Source organism: Gekko japonicus, unplaced genomic scaffold, assembly GCF_001447785.1.
Source record: "Gekko japonicus isolate JY-2015 unplaced genomic scaffold, Gekko_japonicus_V1.1 scaffold438, whole genome shotgun sequence".
Taxonomy (NCBI): Eukaryota; Metazoa; Chordata; class Lepidosauria; order Squamata; family Gekkonidae; genus Gekko; species Gekko japonicus.
The window spans coordinates 362634-383412 of NW_015160849.1; the positions used below are offsets into that span (position 1 = coordinate 362634).

The 20779-nt window shown below is 46.6% G+C and overlaps 1 protein-coding gene across 1 annotated transcript in view; it reads right to left on the reverse strand.

The window, feature by feature from the left end:
- MOCOS (molybdenum cofactor sulfurase) overlaps positions 1 to 20779 on the reverse strand; it is a 197891-nt gene that overhangs the window by 135587 nt on the left and 41525 nt on the right. The window contains exon 4 of the mRNA XM_015420757.1: positions 9604 to 10242. Within this exon, the coding sequence (XP_015276243.1) occupies positions 9604 to 10242 (639 nt within the window). The remainder of the gene's footprint in view (positions 1 to 9603; positions 10243 to 20779) is intronic.

The window sequence follows — 20779 nt, forward strand, 5'->3', positions numbered from 1 at the left end:
TCCTCAGCAGCAGAGGGGGGAACATGTATAGGAAGTTGTTGTCCCATGGGTGAAGGAGTCCATCTCCCAAGGCCTTGGGATCTTGTGCTCCCCTGCAGCAAAACAGGTTGCACTTCGAATTGCACCTGGTGGCGAAGACGTCAATGTGAGGCATACCCCACTTTTGAAACAGGGGACATAGGTAAAGTCAGTTCAGCTCCCAGTCGTGACGCTGAGAGAGACCCCTGCTGAGCAGGTCCACATGCACATTGGCCTTGCCAGTGATGTGTGAGGCAATGGGAAAGATGTGCAGCGGTATGCACCAGGCCCAAAGGTCTAGAGCCAGGAGGCAGACTGCAGGAGACCATTCCTCCCTGCCTGTTGATGTAACTGAGGGCCATCGTATTGTTGGTTAATTCAGTCACACATTTTCCCGTGAGAAGAGGCTGGAAACATTGGATGGCCAGTTCGATTGCCAAAAGTTCCAGAAAATTTATGTGTTTTCTTGAGGCCATGGCATCCCACTTGTGACCTACAAAGAGGCCGTTGAGGTGGGCTCCCCAGAAGTGCGTATGAACCACAGCTAGAGTGGACGCATTTGCAGCCTTGCAAAGCAAAGGACCGCAGTTTTAGCTGCCATCAGGCCCAGAAGGCGTTGAATCTGGAAAGCAGATGATGTGTCCTGAAGTCAAACTTGTTCTGCAAGAGCGGTCAGGGTTAGGGCCCTGTCCTGGGGTGGGAAAGTTCTGCCTTCTCTGGAGTCGAGTATCGCCCCTATGAACTGCACCCTTTGAGAAGGAACCAGGGGTGACTTTTTGTGGTTGACCCGGAGGCCGAGGCAATGAAGGACATTGAGGGCTTGGGATCTATGATGAATAAGAAGGTCCCTGGAAGGGGTGACCAGAAGCCAGTCATCTAGATATGGGAACACTGTCAGGTCACAGAGGCGGAGATGTGCCACAACGACCACCATCGTCTTGGTGAAGACCCACAGGGCCATGCTGAGGCCAAACGGTAGACTCCTGTACTGGTAGTGGCAGCCTCCTATCGCAAACCTGAGGTATTTTCGATGGGAGGGGTGGATAGTTAAATGGAAATAGGCATCCTCGAGGTCGAGGGTGGCCATCCAGCATCCTCGGGACAGGAGAGGCAGAATGCCTGGTAGCGATGTCATTGTGAACTTCCAGTACTGTATATAGGCATTGAGGCCGCGAAGGTCTAAGATCGGCCTCAGCCCGCCGTCCCTTTTGGGTACCACAAAGTACCGGGAATAAAAACCGAGTCCCTGGTGATCTAGAGGCACGGGTTCTATAGCATCCTTCGATAGAAGTGTGGTGACTTCTTCGAGGAGGAATGACAACGGGGGAGTGGTGACGGCTACAGGAAGGGGAATTTGATGGAATATCCCTTGGCTAAGATGGAAAGGACCCATTGGTCCAACGTAATGGTGGCCCAGGCCTGCAAATAGGGATGGAGGCAGGTAGGGTTGGAATAGGTAGACAGGCGGAAGTCAAAGGCCTTGTTTACCGGGTTTAGGTTGCTTAGGTCTGACAAGTTGCTGTCCAGAGCTGTAGCTTTGCCTGGCCGGGTACTGCTGCCTGTTTGCAGATGGAGACCGATGTGGTCTGTAGCCTTCTTCCGGTGACGGTTTAGCGTATTGACGCCTAGAGCCATATGAAGACCAAGAGCAAAGACAAAAGGGCTTAGAGTGGGCCGAGACACCCAGCAACCTCGGCCTTAATGTTCATATCAATGTCCTGGAGCGTCGAATCAGTGGACGCATGAAAGAGCCCCTGGTCATCAAAAGGTAAGTCCTCTATGTATGCCATGGTGTCAGCAGGGAGCGCAGTGGTTTTAAGCCAGGATTGCCTATGGAGGGCAACTGCAGACGACATTGTTTTGGAAAATGTGTCCAAAGTATGTTTGGAGGAATTGATTATTTGTTTAGAGAGCAGCAAGCCTTCCTTTTACAGCTTCCTGGCCTCCTGACGTTTGTCATCAGGCACCAAGGTCAAAAGGTCGGTAAAGCACTCCCAGAGCGAGTACTGGTAGTGGCCCATACAGGCAATATAATTAGATGTCTTAATTCCGAGAACTCCAGCTGAGTAGAAACAACGACCAATGGAATCCAACTTTTTGCTCTCCTTATCGGAAGGGGTTGCAAGGATACATTTATTCTTTGAGGTGGACGACATGACCATGGAGTTGGGCTTGGGGTGGATATGGAGGAATTCAGCCTCCATCTGTTGGACCCGATACATACGATCCAGATGTCTGGATGACACTGGAGCAGAAGATGGCTTGTCCCACGGGGCCTTAGCCACCTGTAAGAGGATGGTTGGAATCAAGAGGGTGATCGACGAGGAGGTATCGATCTGCATGACATCGAATACAGCGTCCGACACCGAAGGTTGGGGTTGGACTATCAACAGTCTCAGGGAATGTGCCATCCTCTTAACCAAATCCCCGTATGAAGAAAGATCTTCCGAAGGAGACATCGGTACATTGTCTGACACCGTAGGCTTTGGTGAAGGATCCTCAGGCGACTCGAGGCATTCCGAATCATCGGTGCCGGTATCAGAGACTGAGGATCTGGAAGGCGATACTGGTGCGGTAGGGGTATCCGGTATCGGAGCGACCTTCGGTTGGTAAAGCAGGGACGGAACGGAGAGGAGAGGGTGGGCGACGAGGTTCCTCTGGAGGTTTGGATTGAGATGCGGAAGGCTAGATTTACGTTGGGGAGAGCGGGAATGATGTGACCCACGGTCCCAGTCCGACTGTGGCCTAGGCGTCAGCGATGGCATCAGTGCCGACATTGGATACGAGGTAAATCAATAAGGCATGTTGTGCCTGTGGTCCCACTGTACAGGTGGGTCGAAGTAGGTCAGGGAGTGCGGTCTCAATTCCCGTCTGGGCGAGTATGAGAGCATGGGTCTGGAATTACGGTACTCAGGGCACTCCTCAGATCGATATCGATGTCCCTCGCGTATATGCTTTGCACCTTTAGAGTAAAAGAATGTTTTGACCACCTTGATTGTAATATTTGCAGCTTTGAGAGTCACCTGAATATGTGGTTTCCATGATAAGTTGTAGTTAAAAATAATACCCAGGTAGCTAAAGGAGGGGACTCTCTCCAAAGCCCCGCCCAGTGCGTTTATCACCTTAGGTCCATTATGAAAAGAACTAGAAAATCTAAGGACCTTTGATTTAGAGTAGTTAACTTTAAGGTCCTCTTTATTGCAGTATGTAATGAATGTATTAATTACTAATTTTAAACCTAATTCTGTTTTGGAAAGGAGGACGGCATCATCTGCATAAAGAAGGATTGAGATTGGTGTATTTGCAAGGAAAGGGGAACGTCTAGCCTGTGATTTCACAAATGGAATCATATCGTTAACAAATAGATTAAATAAAGTTGGAGCAAGCAAGCAGCCTTGTTTCACACCCTTATTAGTTTGAAAGCTTGCAGTGAGTTGGCCCTGCCAATTGTATCTGATTTGGGTGGAAGTATCGGTGTATAGATTCATAATTAAAGCTAATAGCCTTCTATCTATTGTAGAATCTGCCAGTTTACTCCATAGCCTACCGCAATTGATTGAATCAAAAGCGGTCTTCAGGTCCATGAAGGCCACGTAAAGTTTCCCGCCTGGGGAAGCCAAATACTTGCTCGCCAAGTGATGTAATACAAGGCAGTGATCTATGGTTGAGGCCCCTTTGCGGAAACCTATCTGTTCTGGATAGAGAATCGCTTCCTGAGCAATCCAATCTGTTAGTCTCTCAAGGAGCTGTGCCGCGTATATTTTCCCTGGAATAGAGAGTAAGCTTACAGGGCGATAGTTATGAGGATCAGCCCTATTGCCTTTCTTGTAAATTGGAACTATGATTGAATGCTTCCACTCAGTCGGTATAGCACCAGAATTATTTATTAATGAGAAGATGGAGGCTAAACAAGAGCCCCAACAAGTAGGGTTCTTCAAAAATAGTTCGGGAGGAATAAAATCTGGGCCGGGAGCTTTTCCTCGTTACAAATGTTTTATTATGTTAATTATTTGGCTAGGGGAAACCGCCGACCAACTTCCAATATTCTCAGCTAAGGGACTGGGTGCCATATGATCTGTCGGTGTGGGTCCCGTTGAACTTTGAAGGAGGGCGCTATAATGAGATATCCACTGGGATGTGGTTATATCTCCCTGGTGGTATGAGGGAGGGGAGGAGTTTTTAATTAGCTTCCAAAAAAGCTTGTGATCATTATCTGCTATCGCTAAATGGAGGGATAACCAATCTTTCTGAGATGTTAGCTCTTTCTTTCGTTTAATAGTCTTCTTATAGGTAAAGAATAAAATAAACGTAGTAAAAGGAAAAAAGAAGAATGATCTGAATAATCCCTCGTGAGAGGAAAATAACGCTTCTTTACTGACCAGCAGAAAACAAGCTGTTAACAGCGCAGTGGTCAGAAGAGAACTGGCGGGATGTCTGCGCCACACCTCTTTGAGCATGTGCAGTGGGGTTCCTGCACATGCCTGGGAGGGAGGCACGAAAACCCCTTTATGAGCTTTGCATACCACCAATTCAGATCAGCGCAGGCACATAATCCCATGGGTGTGATGCACAGAGACTACGAAGAAGATCCAACCTTTCCTAAAGACAAGCACCCTTAGATTTTAGCACAAAATGTACGTATTTCAAAATGTACAGAAAGCTTAGCTGATTATATCAGGCTCTCTGTCACGCTTACAGCAATTACTCACCACAATTACAAAAACAAGATAAAACAACTCCAATACAGTAGATTCTAAAACCAACAAATCAGATCCAGCTCACACAGTCTCTCTGCTATCATCTCAGACACTCAAAAGCGTCAGCGCGTTTTCTAAATGCTGGGCAGTGGCCAGTCTCTATAGGGAAATAGTTGTGAAGGTAGGAAGCCACAACAGAAAAGGTCCTTGGTCTCACTGCCACAGTTCATGGGCGGCATCCTATCCCTTCCTTCCACTTGCTCTTAGCTGCCCCACACCATGGAGGTGGCCCTCTATTTTGAAGCACATTCCCCTGGCACTAGGTGTGTTCTGACCATGCAAGATGAGTAGAAAGCAGCTGGACTTATGGTGGCTCCTCATGGGGTTTTCAAGGCAAGAGATGTTCAGAGGTGGTTTGCCATTGCCTGCTTCTGCATAGCCACCCTGGGCTTCCTAGGTGGTCACCCATCCAAGCACTGACCAGGGCCTACCCTGTTTAGCTTCCAAGACCAGATTAGCTAGGTTCATCCAGGTCAAGGAGAAAAGCACCTATCACCAGAGAACCACGCTCCCCAAGAGGAGCCTCTGTAACAGAGTACTGCACAAGCAAAAAGAAAGTACGGGATCCAAAGCTATAGGATTATGCCTCTATCCATGAATGGCTACTTCCTGAAGAACTGCCCATTGCTGCACTTTGCACCAAGTCCAAGTAGTGTCAGAACTTGGAAGCTAAGCAGGGGTGGCTGTGGTTAATACTTGGATGGGAGACCACCAAGAAAGAAGGAAGACCTCCTTTGCATAGCAACCCACCTCTGCTCCTCTCTTGCTTTGCAAAACCCATGATGGGGTTGTCATAAGTCAGTTGTGACCTGCCAACACACCCACCCATCGACCCCCAGTTTCTGAATAGGATTCAGAATTGAAAGGTAACCATGCTGATAATCCCATTCTCCATTTTGTGTCTAGACCCACTGAAAGGGTCTAAGCATGTATAGCATACTGGGCAACGAGGTTGTTGCCTGTATCTAACAGCTATTCTGGCTTTCATGGAAGAACAACAGATTATGATTAACAGAAATTGCCCAACTGACCTCATTATTCACATATCAGACCTTTTAAGTCACACTGACACACAAATAGGCTGTATCTTGAACACAAAGAATTATGAAAGTGCTGGGATGGTACAAAGACACGAAAGTCCAACACACATGTGCAATCGTAAGAACTCTTTCCTAGAAGTAACCCCCACTGAAAATATCTGAGTAGGGTTCTTAGTAGACCTGTTTAGAATTGCTCTCTAAGGGTGATTCTGCACTAGACCTTAAATCCTGATTCAGCCCTGTCCCCGAACTCACATTCTACACTACACTCGAGTTCATCCCTGTAATTATCTCAGGGTGAGGTCCAACACACATTAACAGTGCAATCGTAAGAACTCTTTCCTGGAAGTAACCCCCACTGAAAATATCTGAGTAGGGTTCTTAGTAGACCTGTTTAGAATTGCTCTCTAAGGGTGATTCTGCACTAGACCTTAAATCCTGATTCAGCCCTGTCCCCGAACTCACATTCTACACTACACTCGAGTTCATCCCTGTAATTATCTCAGGGTATTTTTTGTTTCCACATTACACTGAGGTCATCCCGGTTTCACTCCACACTTGTCCCGGGATAAACGGATCCTGTTACAACCAGGGATGAGATCCAAGTGCAGAAAGGACCTAAGTGTTTTAGTTGGTCAAAATTAGCCTCTCAAATTCTGCCCAGAATCCAGTAATTGTAGATGTTGGAGCACTGTTGTAGAATTGGCTCACGGGAGCCCCTTCAAATAAAGTTATGGCCACGTTTAACTGCCTTCACGTTTCCATCTTGGCCCCAGAGGCAAGAACATTTATTGCCAGCACTGCCGGAGAAAATACTGGGCTGTATCTGCACAGCTGAGAATGGAGGTCTTCCTCTGGTGGAAGGAAGGAGCCTTGATACAGCAGAAGAGGCTCTTCCGCTGGCGTAAAGCTCCCTCCATCAGAGGCAGGCGCAGACTGGCTTCTTGACTTGCCAAGAAAGCACCCAATGGCTGCAGCCTTAGAGGGCCATTACTGGCTAGGAGCAAACTTACCCAACGGGCCCTGTAGACACCACTTGACTCAGTTTGTTAGAGGGTTTTCTTAATGTCAGTCCTCTCCTGGATAGGAGACAGCTCCAGGCTTAAGGGAGTGGGGTGGCAGGGCCAAGGAGAAGGCCTTAGATTGCAGCCGTCTTTTCTAAAGGGAAGCAGCTGAGCAAATGCCATTCCAGCCCCATTTCTTCTCTGCTTCCCCATATATAACGGTATCTGACTACCAGGTCTGTCCTGATCTGCAATGACTCGAACCAACAGCACCACCAACATTGTTTTTTAATTCTATTTAGGTTTAATTTTTAGAACTGCCCCCCCCCATTTAAAAATCAGCCATTCCTCTAAAAGCATGATCTGGCCATAGCGATCTGTGCTCACATCTAGGTTAGATTACTGTAATACATTTTATACCAATCCCTTTAAATGCCTTCGGAGTGAACTCTCAGTCTCAGCTTGGAGAAGGCATTTAAAGGGATTTAAAGATTTAAAGCCTTTTAAATGCCTTTGGAGTTTGTTCACCATGGAGCAGCATGGCTTGGAGAAGGCATTTAAAGGGACTGCAATCCCTTTAAATGTCTTTTTTTCCCTTCACTGGAAACAATGGAGGGTGGGGGCACCTTCTTTGGGGGCCCACAGAGTTGGACCCCCTGGTCCAAACTTTTTGAAACTTGGAGGAGTTGAGGAGAGGCACCAGCAGCTATGCTGCAAATATGGTGCCTCTACCTCAAAAACATGCCCCCCCCAGAGCCCCAGATACCCCCAGAACGATTCTCCATTATTGCGTATGGGGACCATTGACTATAATGGAGCTGAAAAAAATTGGCTATCCTGAATATTTACCGAATCCAAATACCATACTGGTATTGGGATTCAGGAATATCGGGAAATACTGATATTTTTCAGGTTCAATATACCTGAACTCAAAAAACACCATTTTGTTTTGCACACCCCTACTGGGGCTGGCACATTTTAGCTTAATAATTAACTTAGCAGTATGTTTTTCACCTTATAATTCGTCACCCTTATACAGGCACGATATAGCTATCTCAAAGTGATATTAGAAAAAATGCTATGAAAACATGAAGCACACACGTTATGGTTTACAGCACCTCTAAAAAGGAAGGCTGGGTTTTATCTGACGGAAAGATCAGAGGGCAAATCAAATTTCCCGACAGGCTGCCATCCCCACCATTCTCATTCCTGCCGCTGACACCAGTTCAAGATGCACAAAGGGAACAGTATTGTAGATGTGTCTGCAGGAAAATGCCTCTTTGTGGGTGATGCTCTCACAAAATGACTCGAGGTTAAAAATCCTATCAACAACTTGCAAATTCATATTTAGAGCTCTTACTCCCTTTTTTCATTGACCACTGGCTGCAAAAGCCCTATGCTTTAGGTTCCACCAATGGCTAGTAGCCAGGGTGATGGAAGGAAGCCTCCTTATACAGAGGGAGCAAAGCTCTGAATCCTAGTGCCAGGAGACAACATCAGGGAAAGGCCTTGGCCTTCACACTCTGTTTGTTTGGCCTTCTAGGGCAACTGGTGGGCCACTGTATAAAAAGGGATGCTAGACTAAAGGGACCCCTGTTCTGATCCAGGTGTTCTTACATTCTTGTGTTCAAGCATGCTGTTCCAAGAGCAGGATCATTTTGCAGTCATCACAGAATCATGATTGGCTTAGATCGGACATCATGTTCCCAGTCTCCAAACCACAGATCCCAAATATGTGTATGCTCACACAGGCCTTCCTACTGAGATGGCATTTACAGCGCAAATCTCCCCAGAATTATACCCTTCTAAATCCATTGAAGTCAGTGAAGGGTGTAATTCTGTTTAAGTCTTCAGATACAAGGAATAGCTGAATGGCTTGGGAAGGGGAACGACACCTTCTGAAGGTTGATCTACTCCCAAGATAGGTTTGCTAACCTCTAGGTGGTGCCTGGAGACCTCTCAGAATTACAACCGATCTCCAAACAACAGAAATGAGTTCCCCTGGAGAAAATGGCAGCTTTGGATGGTGGGGTTTACGTGACCCCCTTCAAGCTCCCACGGTCTAGCTACCCTATCGCCTCTAGAACTAGTTGTGGATCAGGGTTCTGTGCTGTACCCCCCCTCTGACACTGCAGTAAACATCGAATCAGAAAGCGCACATACCAGGCAATCCCATTATAGCAAAGCCAGGTCTCCTCCACTCATTGTATTGTGACAGAATATTGTGCTACCAGTATTGGATCTGGGCTATGATGGGTTTAACACTAAAAACACATTTTGGGGGGGGGGGGTTCCATATCAATTGCATGCCACTTAGTATTCAGTTAAAATCTTTTTTCCTTGAAAAAGCCTGTTACAATCCCCAAGCATTACTGCAACACTCATAGGAGGTCCCCTGGGAAATTATCTTTTCACAGTATTCTAACCTTTTAAAATATTGTATTTCACAACAGCTTACACTGTTCAATATGTTTAGTGCTAACCACGACCGCCTCCAAAACATTGGTTTGCAAAATTCTTTCAAACCATGGTTTGGTGGCAGTTCCTGGTAAGTGCTAACCGTGGTTTCCCTGATGCAGGTATAGTATGATTAGACAACCTGGAATGGAGGAAATAATAGTTGTGCAAGTGGAGGGAGGGTCTCTGTGAGCATACACATATTCGGGAACTGTGGTCTGGAGACTGGGAACATGATGTCTGATCTAAGCCAATCATGGTGACTGGGATCATTTGTAAGTGGAGAACAACTACTGAAGACAGAGAGATTCAGTGTAATGGTTTTACCTTTCAGCTATGGAACGCCTCGGTGAATAGAAATCCGTCCCAGCAAGGTAGGCTGCCGCAGTCCCTCCTCCAAAATAGGTTTTCCTCAGGTGAGAAGCGATTTCATTCTTCACCAGCAGAGCCCCCAAGCCCGTGGGGAATCCAAACATCTTGTAGAATGACACAGGCACAAAGTCCGCTGGGTGAGTGCTTAAGTCTAACGGAGAAGTGCCGACGAAAGATGCCGCATCCAACAGCACAAACCATTTCCCTGGGACATCGATGGGGCGGAGCTTTCCCGATTTTATCTCTTCAATCCACGCAAGGGGATATTTTGTCCCTGAAAAATTGCTCTGGGCGGGATAACAAAAGAGGAGAGGGGTCTGGCAGTTCCGCTCTTCAGCCCCTGCCTCCCTTGTCCGTGGCACCATCTCCGCAGGCTTCACAGGGACAGACAAGACATTCATTGCAGCAGTGATCCCCCTCATGCCCACCACAGACGTGTGGCTGTCAGTGAGGTAGCAAAACCGGCTGCCGGGCTCCTCTGGGGATTCGGGGACCCAAGGGAAGGCCTCCGCTACAAGCCTGAGCGCGGATGTACATCCAGAAGTGAAAATGGCCGTGTAGTCTTCAACGGTGGTATTGAAGTGCTGCAATAGTCTGGAAGGAGAAGAAAAACATGGCAATCTTGAATGGGCTGTGGGATTTAAATCCTAATTTTATATCACTGGAATCTGTTTCTTGGCAATTACTTCCGGTATCCATCTAAGTTCAGATCTAAACCCACAAAATCATTTTCTGCTTTCCATGGCTAGAGCAGAATGGCACGTTACCAAATTCTTACTGCTCAGTTTACTAAATTAGGGGCAAACTATTTATTATTTATCTACTTAAAATGTTTATTGGCTGCCTTTCTGCCTTGTGGAACTCAAAAATAAATTTTTAAAAATTATTATCTATATACTAATAGCGAAGTCACCCCCATGTGTGCGGATACCTAAATCCCCGCATCAGGGGCACCTGGGGGGGAGGGAGATTTTTGTGCACACTTGGGGCAGTCCCCAGGTGTGCACAAAAATCTTGTAAAAACCTCCTGCTTCCTCCTCTGCCTCATGTGGAGGTCCCCCCCAAACGAGTATCGCGGGTCCTAAATCTTGTAAAAACATCTAAAGGCCATAATTTAAAATCTCCATTCAGGACTACCAGTAAATAAAAACTAAATCAGTCCAATGCAGTCCTAGATAAAATTGTCATTTAATTACCTCCATACTTCTTTGGGGAGGTTGTTCCATATTTGGGGGGCTGCCACCGAAAAGGCCATCCCTTGTGTGCCCATGAGACAATTAAACTAGATAGTAAGTTATATTATGTGGTTATATACGCTGATGCAATTTTTTATGATAAATTGTATAAATATGGAGATACTGGAGGTGATGTGACTTTTCTGTGTTTCTGCATTCTTCATTACAACCTCGTATTTCCTGTGGGTGTCAGTTGGACTGATTATTTTCCCCACTTTCACTTTTTCTCCCTTCATACCTGGCTTCTCCCTTTGTTGGCAAACTAGAAAACAGACAGAGTTGACCTCCTCCGCCCACTTTTCAGGAGAAGTGAAAAGTGACCTTTAATATTTCTGTCCACAGATCAGAAATTAACTCTGGGGGGTATGATTCTGAACAGGAAACATTTGGAGAGGAAGAGGTGAAAGACCCCCCTGTGCCCTGCCCCTTCTCTGCTCAGAATGACAGCCTCCCAACACGGCTTCAGATTAACAACAAAACACTGAAAATTGGTGACACCAATTCATATGAAACAGGCTGTCATGGGTCCGGGTCTGGCTGAGGCTGACCCCTCCTCAGAGGAGGAAGAGGCAGGGAACAACTCAGCCTCCTCTAGAGACAGCCCAGAGGAAGAACCCTCAGCAGTAACCGGAGGAAGAGTCCCCGGCAGCTGCACAAGAGATGCAGCCAGAAGGAGAGACCATTCCTGAGCCGGGGCCAGCGACCCCAGCTGCAGACACCCCGAGGCCAGACTCCCCAAGGCCTAGTTCCCCTGAGTGCCCCGGACGTAAGGCCCGGCAGAGGCTGACTTTGCAGGAACGGAGAAGAAGTGTCAGGCTGCGGCTCCAGCAACATCAGCGAGAGGAGTTGTAAGCCTCTGCAGACTCAACTCCAAAGGGAGGGAGGATCTGTTTAAAAAACCCTGGTGCACCTGCTCCAGCGCAGCAACAACTCTGCAAAATCAGACCTGCTTCTGAGTGTGTAGCAGTCGCTCCTTGCCTTTGCAAACCTGCATTCTTCAAACGACTCCACGGCTATCAGACCTTTGGTTTTTTCACTGAACTCGATTCCAGCTCATGTCTTCAGCTTCTAGCTTATCGCCTCGGTGGCTACCAGCCAAGTCAGCACACATGCATTTTGCCCCTAACTAAACACATTTGTCTAGCAAGAGTCTTATTAACCTCTTGCTACAAAAAGAGCGGCGTCCTGAAGGACCTTATAAAATATAGAGTGACACAAACCTCCAAGGGCCAGATTCCAGTTTATATGGTGGGGGTCTCCGACTTTTTTGAGCCTGGGGGCACTTCTGGAATTCTGACACAGGGTGGTGGGCACAGCCACAAAACGGCTGCCGCATGAGGTACAGCCAGCTACAAAGTCGCTACCATGGTTTACCTTTACTGAAGATCCTTGTGCTGTGGTGGCAGCTGCTGACAAAGCAACTTTTTAAAAATCTGCACAGCTAGGTGGCCATTCAGACCCTTAGGGTTACCAAGTCCCGCCTGGCAACTGGCAGGGCACTGGGGGGGAAGTTACCAGGAACAGCAGGGAGGCCCAGATTACGTCACCAGCGACATGACAGAGTCACTTCCAGCACGCTGCGCCATTGTTGTGATGCTCTGGTATTTGGGCAAAAACTCTGTGGTAAAAATGGCTTCTACCATAGAGGCTTTGCCCAAATACAGAGTGTTGCTGCGATGTTGCCAATGTGATGATGTCATTCCTGATGCACGCTGGAAGTGACATCGCTACGTCACCAGCAGCACAGCCTGGGCCTCCCACCTTCTCAAGTCCCTCTGCTGGCCAGCTGATCAGGGCCGGGGGTCAGGCCTGGCAGTGGAGGGGGGTCCCCTGCCTTCACGGAGGGGTGGGGGCTGGCGATCCTAGAGGCCGACTGGGCAAAAGCCCCTCCCACGGCAGTGATAGTCACAGCTGATTTATGGGGAGCCCGTAGGGTTTTTAAGGCAAGAGCAATTCCGAGGTGGTTCGCCATTACCTGCCTCTGTGTAGCAACTCTGGGACTTCCTCGGTGGTCTCCCATCCAAGTGCTGACCAGGGCTGACCCTGCTTAGCTTCCAAGATCTGATGAGATTGGGCCGGCCTGGGCCATCCAGGTCAGGGCAAAAATATCTTAGCCAGTCAGAAAAGCAGCCCATGCACGTGGAAGGAAATTATTTTGTTTTGAAAACACCTCAGTTTTTCCAGCATCAGCCTTAATTTAATTCTGACTTGGTTGCTAAAGTTAATAGTAAGGGGCTAGCCTCTTCTGTGGATGGTGAAAGTCACAAAACTGGGCTACACTGAGACAAGGAAGGATTCTCAATCTGGTCAGGAAACTTCTTAAGTAAGTAGGAAAAATTGTAATTTCATTTATTTGGTTCATTTTTATCACATCCTTTGCCCAATGAGCTCAGGATTGTTCTTAACTCCTCCAGTTTATCTTCACCACCGCCCTGCAAGGTAGGTTAGGCTTAGATAGAAAGACTGGCCCAGGGTCACCCAATGAGTTTTATGGTGTGTGGGACTTGAACTCAAGTCTTCCAGACTTCATCCAAGAATCAAATGGCTACCATCAAAACTAGGGTTACTAAGTGTCTTCTTTCTAGAGGGCATGTCCTCTTTTGGGGGTCTCTTTTTAAAGAAAAAATGAAAATGTCCCCTTTTTGGATTGGAAGGTTAGGAATATTCCTAGTTAGTAGCAATTATCACAGCTTAAATAGTGGGGGTCTTTAAAATGAGATTTGTCATTGCGATCACTTGTTTGAAGTCGTCAGTTGGGAAATTTTGCTTTTCAAAATATGGTAGCCCTAGTCAAAACCCAACCTGATGGGGCCTAAATAAGCTCCAGAAGGAAAGAAATGTTAATTAATTAATTATCATATAGCGTTATGTGTAGAATAGCCAAGAGATTCTAAGATTGTCTGGCAGACTGAAGTTCTAGCTCTTTACCATTATGCACCACTAGGTGGCGAGCTAGACTTGTTTTTAAGGCAATAGATCATTCAGAGGAAGTTTGCCATTCCTGCCTTTGCATCATGCCCTGGTATTCCTTGGAGGTCACCCTTCCAAATCCTAGCCAAGGCCGACCCTGCTTAGCTTCTGATATCTGACGGGATCAGGCTAGCCTGGGCTATCGGGGGGGGGGGGCATTCACCAGTAAGCTAATGAGAGGCTACAGAACCCTCCAAAGGGAGATACTGGGGGAGGTGGGGTTTCTAAACTGTCCCCCCCCCCACTATTCTTTGGTGGGTGTCACCTTGTGTTCTGTACTGATAGAATGCAATACCAAGCACATGTACAAAGAATAAAGTGCACAACAACTAGGGAAGCTACCTTGATGTACTGCCTCCTTCACAGATCTTTTTCTTTAAAAAATCAAGCAGTCTCGTTTTATAACAGCTATACGAGATGCTCCAAGATGTTTCTGAAATAGTAAGGTTGATTTTCTCACCAAGAGCAAAGAGTCTCTCTCTCTCTCTCTCTGCACTGCAGTGTCTTAATAATATATCACCTCTGTGCTCAAAATAGTAAGACAGTGTGATGATGATGAGGAAGTGCTGCACATCAAAGTACTGGGCAGCAAACGTTCAATGTTAAGTGCCCGAGTGCCATCTTAAGATCCAGGGCAAAGAAGCACACCCCCAAAATAGCTGTACATGCGGATCTGTTGAGGCACACAGAAGGCCTAAGGACCCAGAGCTCTTGTGGCCACAAATGGTGGTTCTAAATGTTCATAAAACAAAAGCAGCTTAAAACCAGAATCACACTTAAAGTATTTGTTTTACTGCTCACCAGGGCTCTAGTCGGGGGGGAGCTCTCAGGTACGGAGCTCCGGAAGAGAACCTCTAGGGGGCGGGGCGGTCACGTGGTGAAGCCCCGCCCCCTTCTTTACCCCGCCCTCTGCTTCGATCCTCATTCCGTTTGGGAATGAGGATGAAGCAGGAGGGTAAGTAGCCGGGCCTTCTGACACACTTCCGGTGATGTCAGGGGGTGTGGCCTTCTGTCACTTCCGGTGATGTCAGGGGGCGTGGCATATGCAAATAAGTTATGCTAATGAGTTATGCTAATGAGCTCCGGCAGCTCTTTTTCTACAACAAGACCCCTGCTGCTCACTATTGTTTTGTCTGTATTAAATGGTTTATTGAAGCTCTAAAGGCACACTCGATGTGCTTACAGCTATGCCTATTAAACTGGACTTCATTTTATGTATCTTTACAGCTGTGCTTTATATGCTGACAACCAGTATTCCCTCTAAGCTGAGTTAGTGTGAGCTAGCTCACAGTTCTTTAGCCTCCGGCTCACACATTTCTGTCTTCGCTCAGGAAGGATGGCTCCAGAGCAAACTAATTGATGCAGCAGCCAAATCGCTCGCTCACCACTTTAATGCCAGGAGCTCACAAAGTAGAATTTTTGCTCACAAGACTCCACAGCTTAGAGGGAGCATTGGCTGCAACCACGGCTCTGTATACAAAACTGCTTTTTTATTACTCCATTGACGTGTTTTTATCTCATCTTCCTTTAAGAAGCTCAGAGTAGTATACGCCGCCTCCCTCTTTATCCAAACAACAAGCCTGCGAGGTAGGCAAGGCCAAGAAACAGCACTGGGACAAGGTCTCCCATTAAGCTTCACAGATCTGAAACTCAGTTTCTTAGGGCTCCCAGTTCACGCGATATAGAGTCCTGCTCCAGAGGAAATCATATACGTATATTCATATTTACAGCTACTTTAAGTTCTTTTTTCTGCTGTGTGTATCTTGCTCAATCGGCATGCTTCCCCAATGCCTTTTTGCAATTATTTTCTCAAGAGCAGTAACACAAATGTGAGGCTTGCTTAATTTTCATACCTTGTCCTGCAGTGCTATCTCTTCTCACTCTAGAGCACCAGCAGAAGAAATTCTCTCTTGTGATGCAATTCAAAGGGTAAATGGTATTTAAAGGTAAGTAGCAAGTCCAAACCCTTGGCCTGGATGGCCCAGGTCAGTCCCATCTCATCAGATCTCAGAAGCTAAGCAGGGTCAGCCCTGCCTAGTACTCGGATGGGAGACCACCAGGGAATACCAGGGTTGTGACACAGAGGCAGGCCTCTGAGCGTCTCTTGCCTTGACGACCCCACAAGGTTGCCATAAGTTGGCTGCGACTTGACGGTTTCTTTCCACCACCGGTTAGCCTGGAAATACCAGGAAATGTGAGTAAGCAATGATTGTCCCTGCAACAGAGTAACCATGAAAAGGGGTTCCCTAAGGAGGTTCAGGAAGAAACACAAAGCAGAACCCAGAGGAGGAGGACATTTTGAGATGTTTCAGTGTTTGGATCAAAATGTAGCAAAGTGGAATTAGCAACTGAACAAAAAAACACTTAAAATCCAACCTTTTTCCTCCAACGAAAAGGGACATAGAAACAACAGGGTTTTGTAAAAAAAATGCAAAATAAAGAGGCAATTGCCCTCTGTGTGAAGCAAGCCTGAAGGTAACGCCGTGTGGTCTGAGTTCAAAGTTAGTTCATATTATTTACACATTATACAGGTTAAACACATGTCTGCTGTCAGTGAGTCAACTGCAACACCTTGATTTAAATACATATGGCCGAGTTCAGACTGGCAATTTGAAGCGCTAGGGAGTCGTGGCAAAGAAGACCCGGAACAGACCCGGAACGGCTTGGTCACGGTAGCAGGAGGATACCGTGGAGGAAGCGCAAGGGAGCATTCGCGCTGTTGGCCCGCCCTGGCGGGCTGTTAGTGGCTGTTTCTGCGCTCCACTGCATGTGCCTATGTGCATGGGCGCCTGCCACGGAAACAGCCAGCGCCTCTTATCAACGACTGCGGGTTGTTCCCACCTTAGCAGCGCTTGTGTTCACACTCAGGGAACTGGAATCAACCCGCTCTACACGTTTGCTACCACGTTCACCTGGTACTTTTTAAACTCGAGAGCAAAGCGGCACAAGACGGCTTGAGTAAGGCTGGGGGACGCCTGACAGATGTGCCTGTGTGAACCCGCCCCTTTAATCCGCTCCTGAAACGCTCCTGAAACGTTTGGCTGCCGGGCCAAACTGCCAGTCTGAGTGCAGCCTATATGTATGTATGTATCTATGTATGTATGTATGTATGTATGTATGTATGTATGTATGTATGTATTATCTATTTATTTTCTTAATTTATACCACACCTTTCTCCCCAAGGGAGACCCAAGGTGGCTTCCATCATTCTCCATTTTATTACCTGCATGTTGCTTTGACACTTTTGCATTTTTAGATGTGCACTTGATACCTTTATACAAAGTGCAAGGAGACCCCAGCTCTGTTCAAAACTGTCTGGGTTACCGGAAAGAAGCAAGCCCTATTTTGTTAAGGCACCCAAATGCAGAAATAATAATCAGACCAGAAAGTCCTCAATGAAGTTCTAGGGTTGCCAACCTCCCATTGGGGCCTGGGGGTCTCCCAGAAACACAACTGGTCCCCAGGCCATAGAGATCAGTTTCCCTGGAGAAAATGGCTGCTTTGGAAGGTGGACTGTACACCTTTATACTCTCCTGAGGTCCCTCCCCAAACCCCCCCTCCCTAGGCCCCACCCCCAAGTCTCCAGGAATTTCCCAACCTGGAGTTGGCAACCCTAAGTCAGCGTTACATGCAGAGAAACAGTGGAAGGAATCCTGGGCCAAGGATCTGAGGCTCTTTCAAGTCTGGACACACTGAGATGTGATCACCACGCATGAAAGCAGCTCCCCAATCGAATATGGGAACGGGATCGAAGCAGCGGTGTGGACTGACATGACTATTCCACGGGTGGAGCTAAGTGCCTTTTGTTTTAGATGACCGGCCGTTAATTCAACCTTCCCCCCCCTTTCCCCCCCCTTTTTCTCAGAGAACTCTCTGGCTCAGAGAACTCTCCGGTGTCACATTTCTAAACTGAGAAAGTATGCGGAGTTCAGCAGAAGCTTATTTATACAACATTAGCCTACAGCAGATTAATGGAGCAAATAATGAGGGTTTTTATTACCATAATTAAAATAGGGATCATCCTGACACATTGTAAATTAGTCACCAAAAAGACTGTCACTATGCAAACATCTGGATTTAAAAAAACAGGTCAGGGAATTATGATCATGCGCCTTCATTATGCAGCCTCACTGGCCTGAATCAGCCGACTATCGCTCGTTCTGCGTCAGGCCCGGTGGGAGAAAAAGAGCAGATTTTACCGTCCCAAGGACCACATAAGCCCGCATGGCTTCCAGGAAAGCCGCGTGTCCATGTGCAGATGTGATGTTTCAATACGGTGTATGTGCAATTGAGTCCCAGACTAAAACACAATATTCAAGCCTACGCAGACTGGATTTTACACATGTGCCCACTTCAAATATTAACTCCAAAACACAGACAATCATTATGGCATACCTGCTTAATGGCCAGGGTCAGAAGGCGTGATTTAGTTTACCATCACCTAGAGCTGCCAACCTCCAGGTAGGTGCCCAAATTTTAACACCAATAATCAATGAATTTAATAGTAGTGAGACATAATATAAAGTACTCGGAACAATTTTTCCGTAAACAGGTAGAAATCCATTGGTAAAGTTGATCACAGGTAGAAATTCACAGGTGGAGTTTTCCCACAAACAATTTGTAACAAATTCAAAAAAGTCCATGATCTGAAAGGATGTAGGAGTGTCTCTGCCAGCTGAATCGACAGACCCCCCCAGTTCTAAATCTGTTTCAATATTTTTTTTCAGGAATCATGCTGGATTCAACATTTCAAAGGTAGATGTCAACATCCATAAAGCATATTCAAATACCGCAATCCTCCAAGTGCGGAATCTATCATTTCTTGGAACCTCCCTTCAGAATCCTGAAGCATTTCACCGTTTTCATTAGAGGGATTGGTTCGGAATACTTTATATGTCTTACTACTATTAAATCCATTGATTATTGGTGTTAAAATTTGGGCACATATATATATATATATTTGTTTTCATATATTGCTGTTCACCTTGAACCTCCAGGTCTCCTGGAGATCTCCTGGAATTACAGACCACGGAGACACGTTCCCCGGAGAAAAAAGGCTTCCTTTGGTAGACGGACTCTGCGGCATCACACCCCATGGTCCTTCTTCCCCTTCCCAAGCCCCACCCCATACAGCCAGGCATTTCCCAACCTTTAGGCTTTCTAGCTCTGGGTTGAGCCTGAGGAAGGCGGGGTCTGGGGCAGAACGCCATAGAGTCCAACTTCCAAAGTGGCCCTTTCCTCCAGGTGAGCTGATCTCTGTCACCTGGTGGGCCTTGGAGACCTTCTGAAACTACAGCTGATCTCCAGAATAATCCAGAATAAAGACATCCAGAATAAAGAGATCAGTTCCCCTTAGAGAAAAAAGATGCTTTCGAGTTTGGGCTCTACAGCATTCTACCTCATGGAGGACCCTCCCCTCCTCAACCCCACCCCACCCCGGACTCCACCCACAAATCCCCAGAAACTTCCCAACACAGAGCTAGCAACTGTACCCCCATTGCACATACACAGAAGGCTGGGAGCAGGAAGTATTCACCACGTGTGGGATGGTGACCGCAGGAATTCTGTCCATTTGTCGTATCTCTTTAACAAGTTAAATCTGGTATTCTTCATTATCATTATTTTTCAATTGGTTCATGGAGTCCTTCGCGAGATTTAAATCCCCAGTTAATTCATATTCACTACAAATGGGATAAACTGGGGTGAATTATGTTTCCCTCTGGTGCCAGGTGATTTTAGAGATGCCTTGAAATCAACAAACTGGATCCTGCTACTCACATCTAAGGGTTCCTCGTTTTGGTTTCTCATGGACAGTAAAGTCAAGGACAGATCACCAGGTAGTAACTGCCAAGGAGCATGAATATTACCAGACCTCAAAAACCAGTGAACATGATCTTGTGGTTTTAAGACTGAGTGATACAGTGACAGAAAGACCAAGCTTCTAATTCTTATCACCAGAAGCAAATTGCAAACCCAGCCTTTGAAGTATCCCAGAGTCTTCAGGAAAACACAGATTCAAGTACTGCTGATTGGTACTGGAGATCTGACTAGATTAAAATAATGTTGTTCACCACAGGGTTTTATCCTCCTCTTGTCCCCATGCACTTGGCCTTTCTGTGTGTATGTTGGGGGGAGGGGTTGGCTCCATTTCCCGTGGTGACCATTTTGTGACTGGCTCCACCTCTCACAGTGATCATTTTGTGGCTGCACCCCACCCCCCCTGTGTCAGAATTCCCAAGGTGCCCACATTTTTAAAAAGGTTGGGGAACCCTGATTTATGGTATATCACACCATAGGCAGTGTTTTGTTTGCATTGTGTTCTAATTTTGTAATCCTAGTCCTAATGCATTGTTTATTGGATGTTCTAGGCCAGGGGTGTCAAACATGCGGTCCGGGGGCTGGATCAGGCCCCTGGAGGGCTTCTATCAGGCCCGCAGTGGAACTGGCTGTCTTCTGCTTCTTCTTCCAGTTCTGCTGCTGCTGCATCATCGTAAGTTTGCAACTTACAGATACACACCTGAACAACAGCACAGACATTTTGATGCAATAATCCAGAGCAAGGGGTGTCAGTTATCAGACACTGTTAAATAAAGAAAATATTGCAAGAGTGCTAATGTTTTAAGCATGTTTTTATTTTAAGTTAAAAAAAAAACCTTTGTGTTTGTGTCCTTTATAAAGTTTATATCTCCACTGGCATTACATTTTATGACACATAGGTCTCATTTATGTCAGACCCGGCCCTCGTAACAAATGAGTTTGACATCCCTGTTCTAGGCTGTCTGATTGAACCAGATTTTTAAAATATATTTTGCAATCAACCTTGAACCTCAGTGAGAAAGGCAGGATTCTGAATAAACAAATAAATAAGTCCATTCCACCTACGGAGGGGGGCAATTCATATTGAGAAAATCAAGATTCCAAGAAAA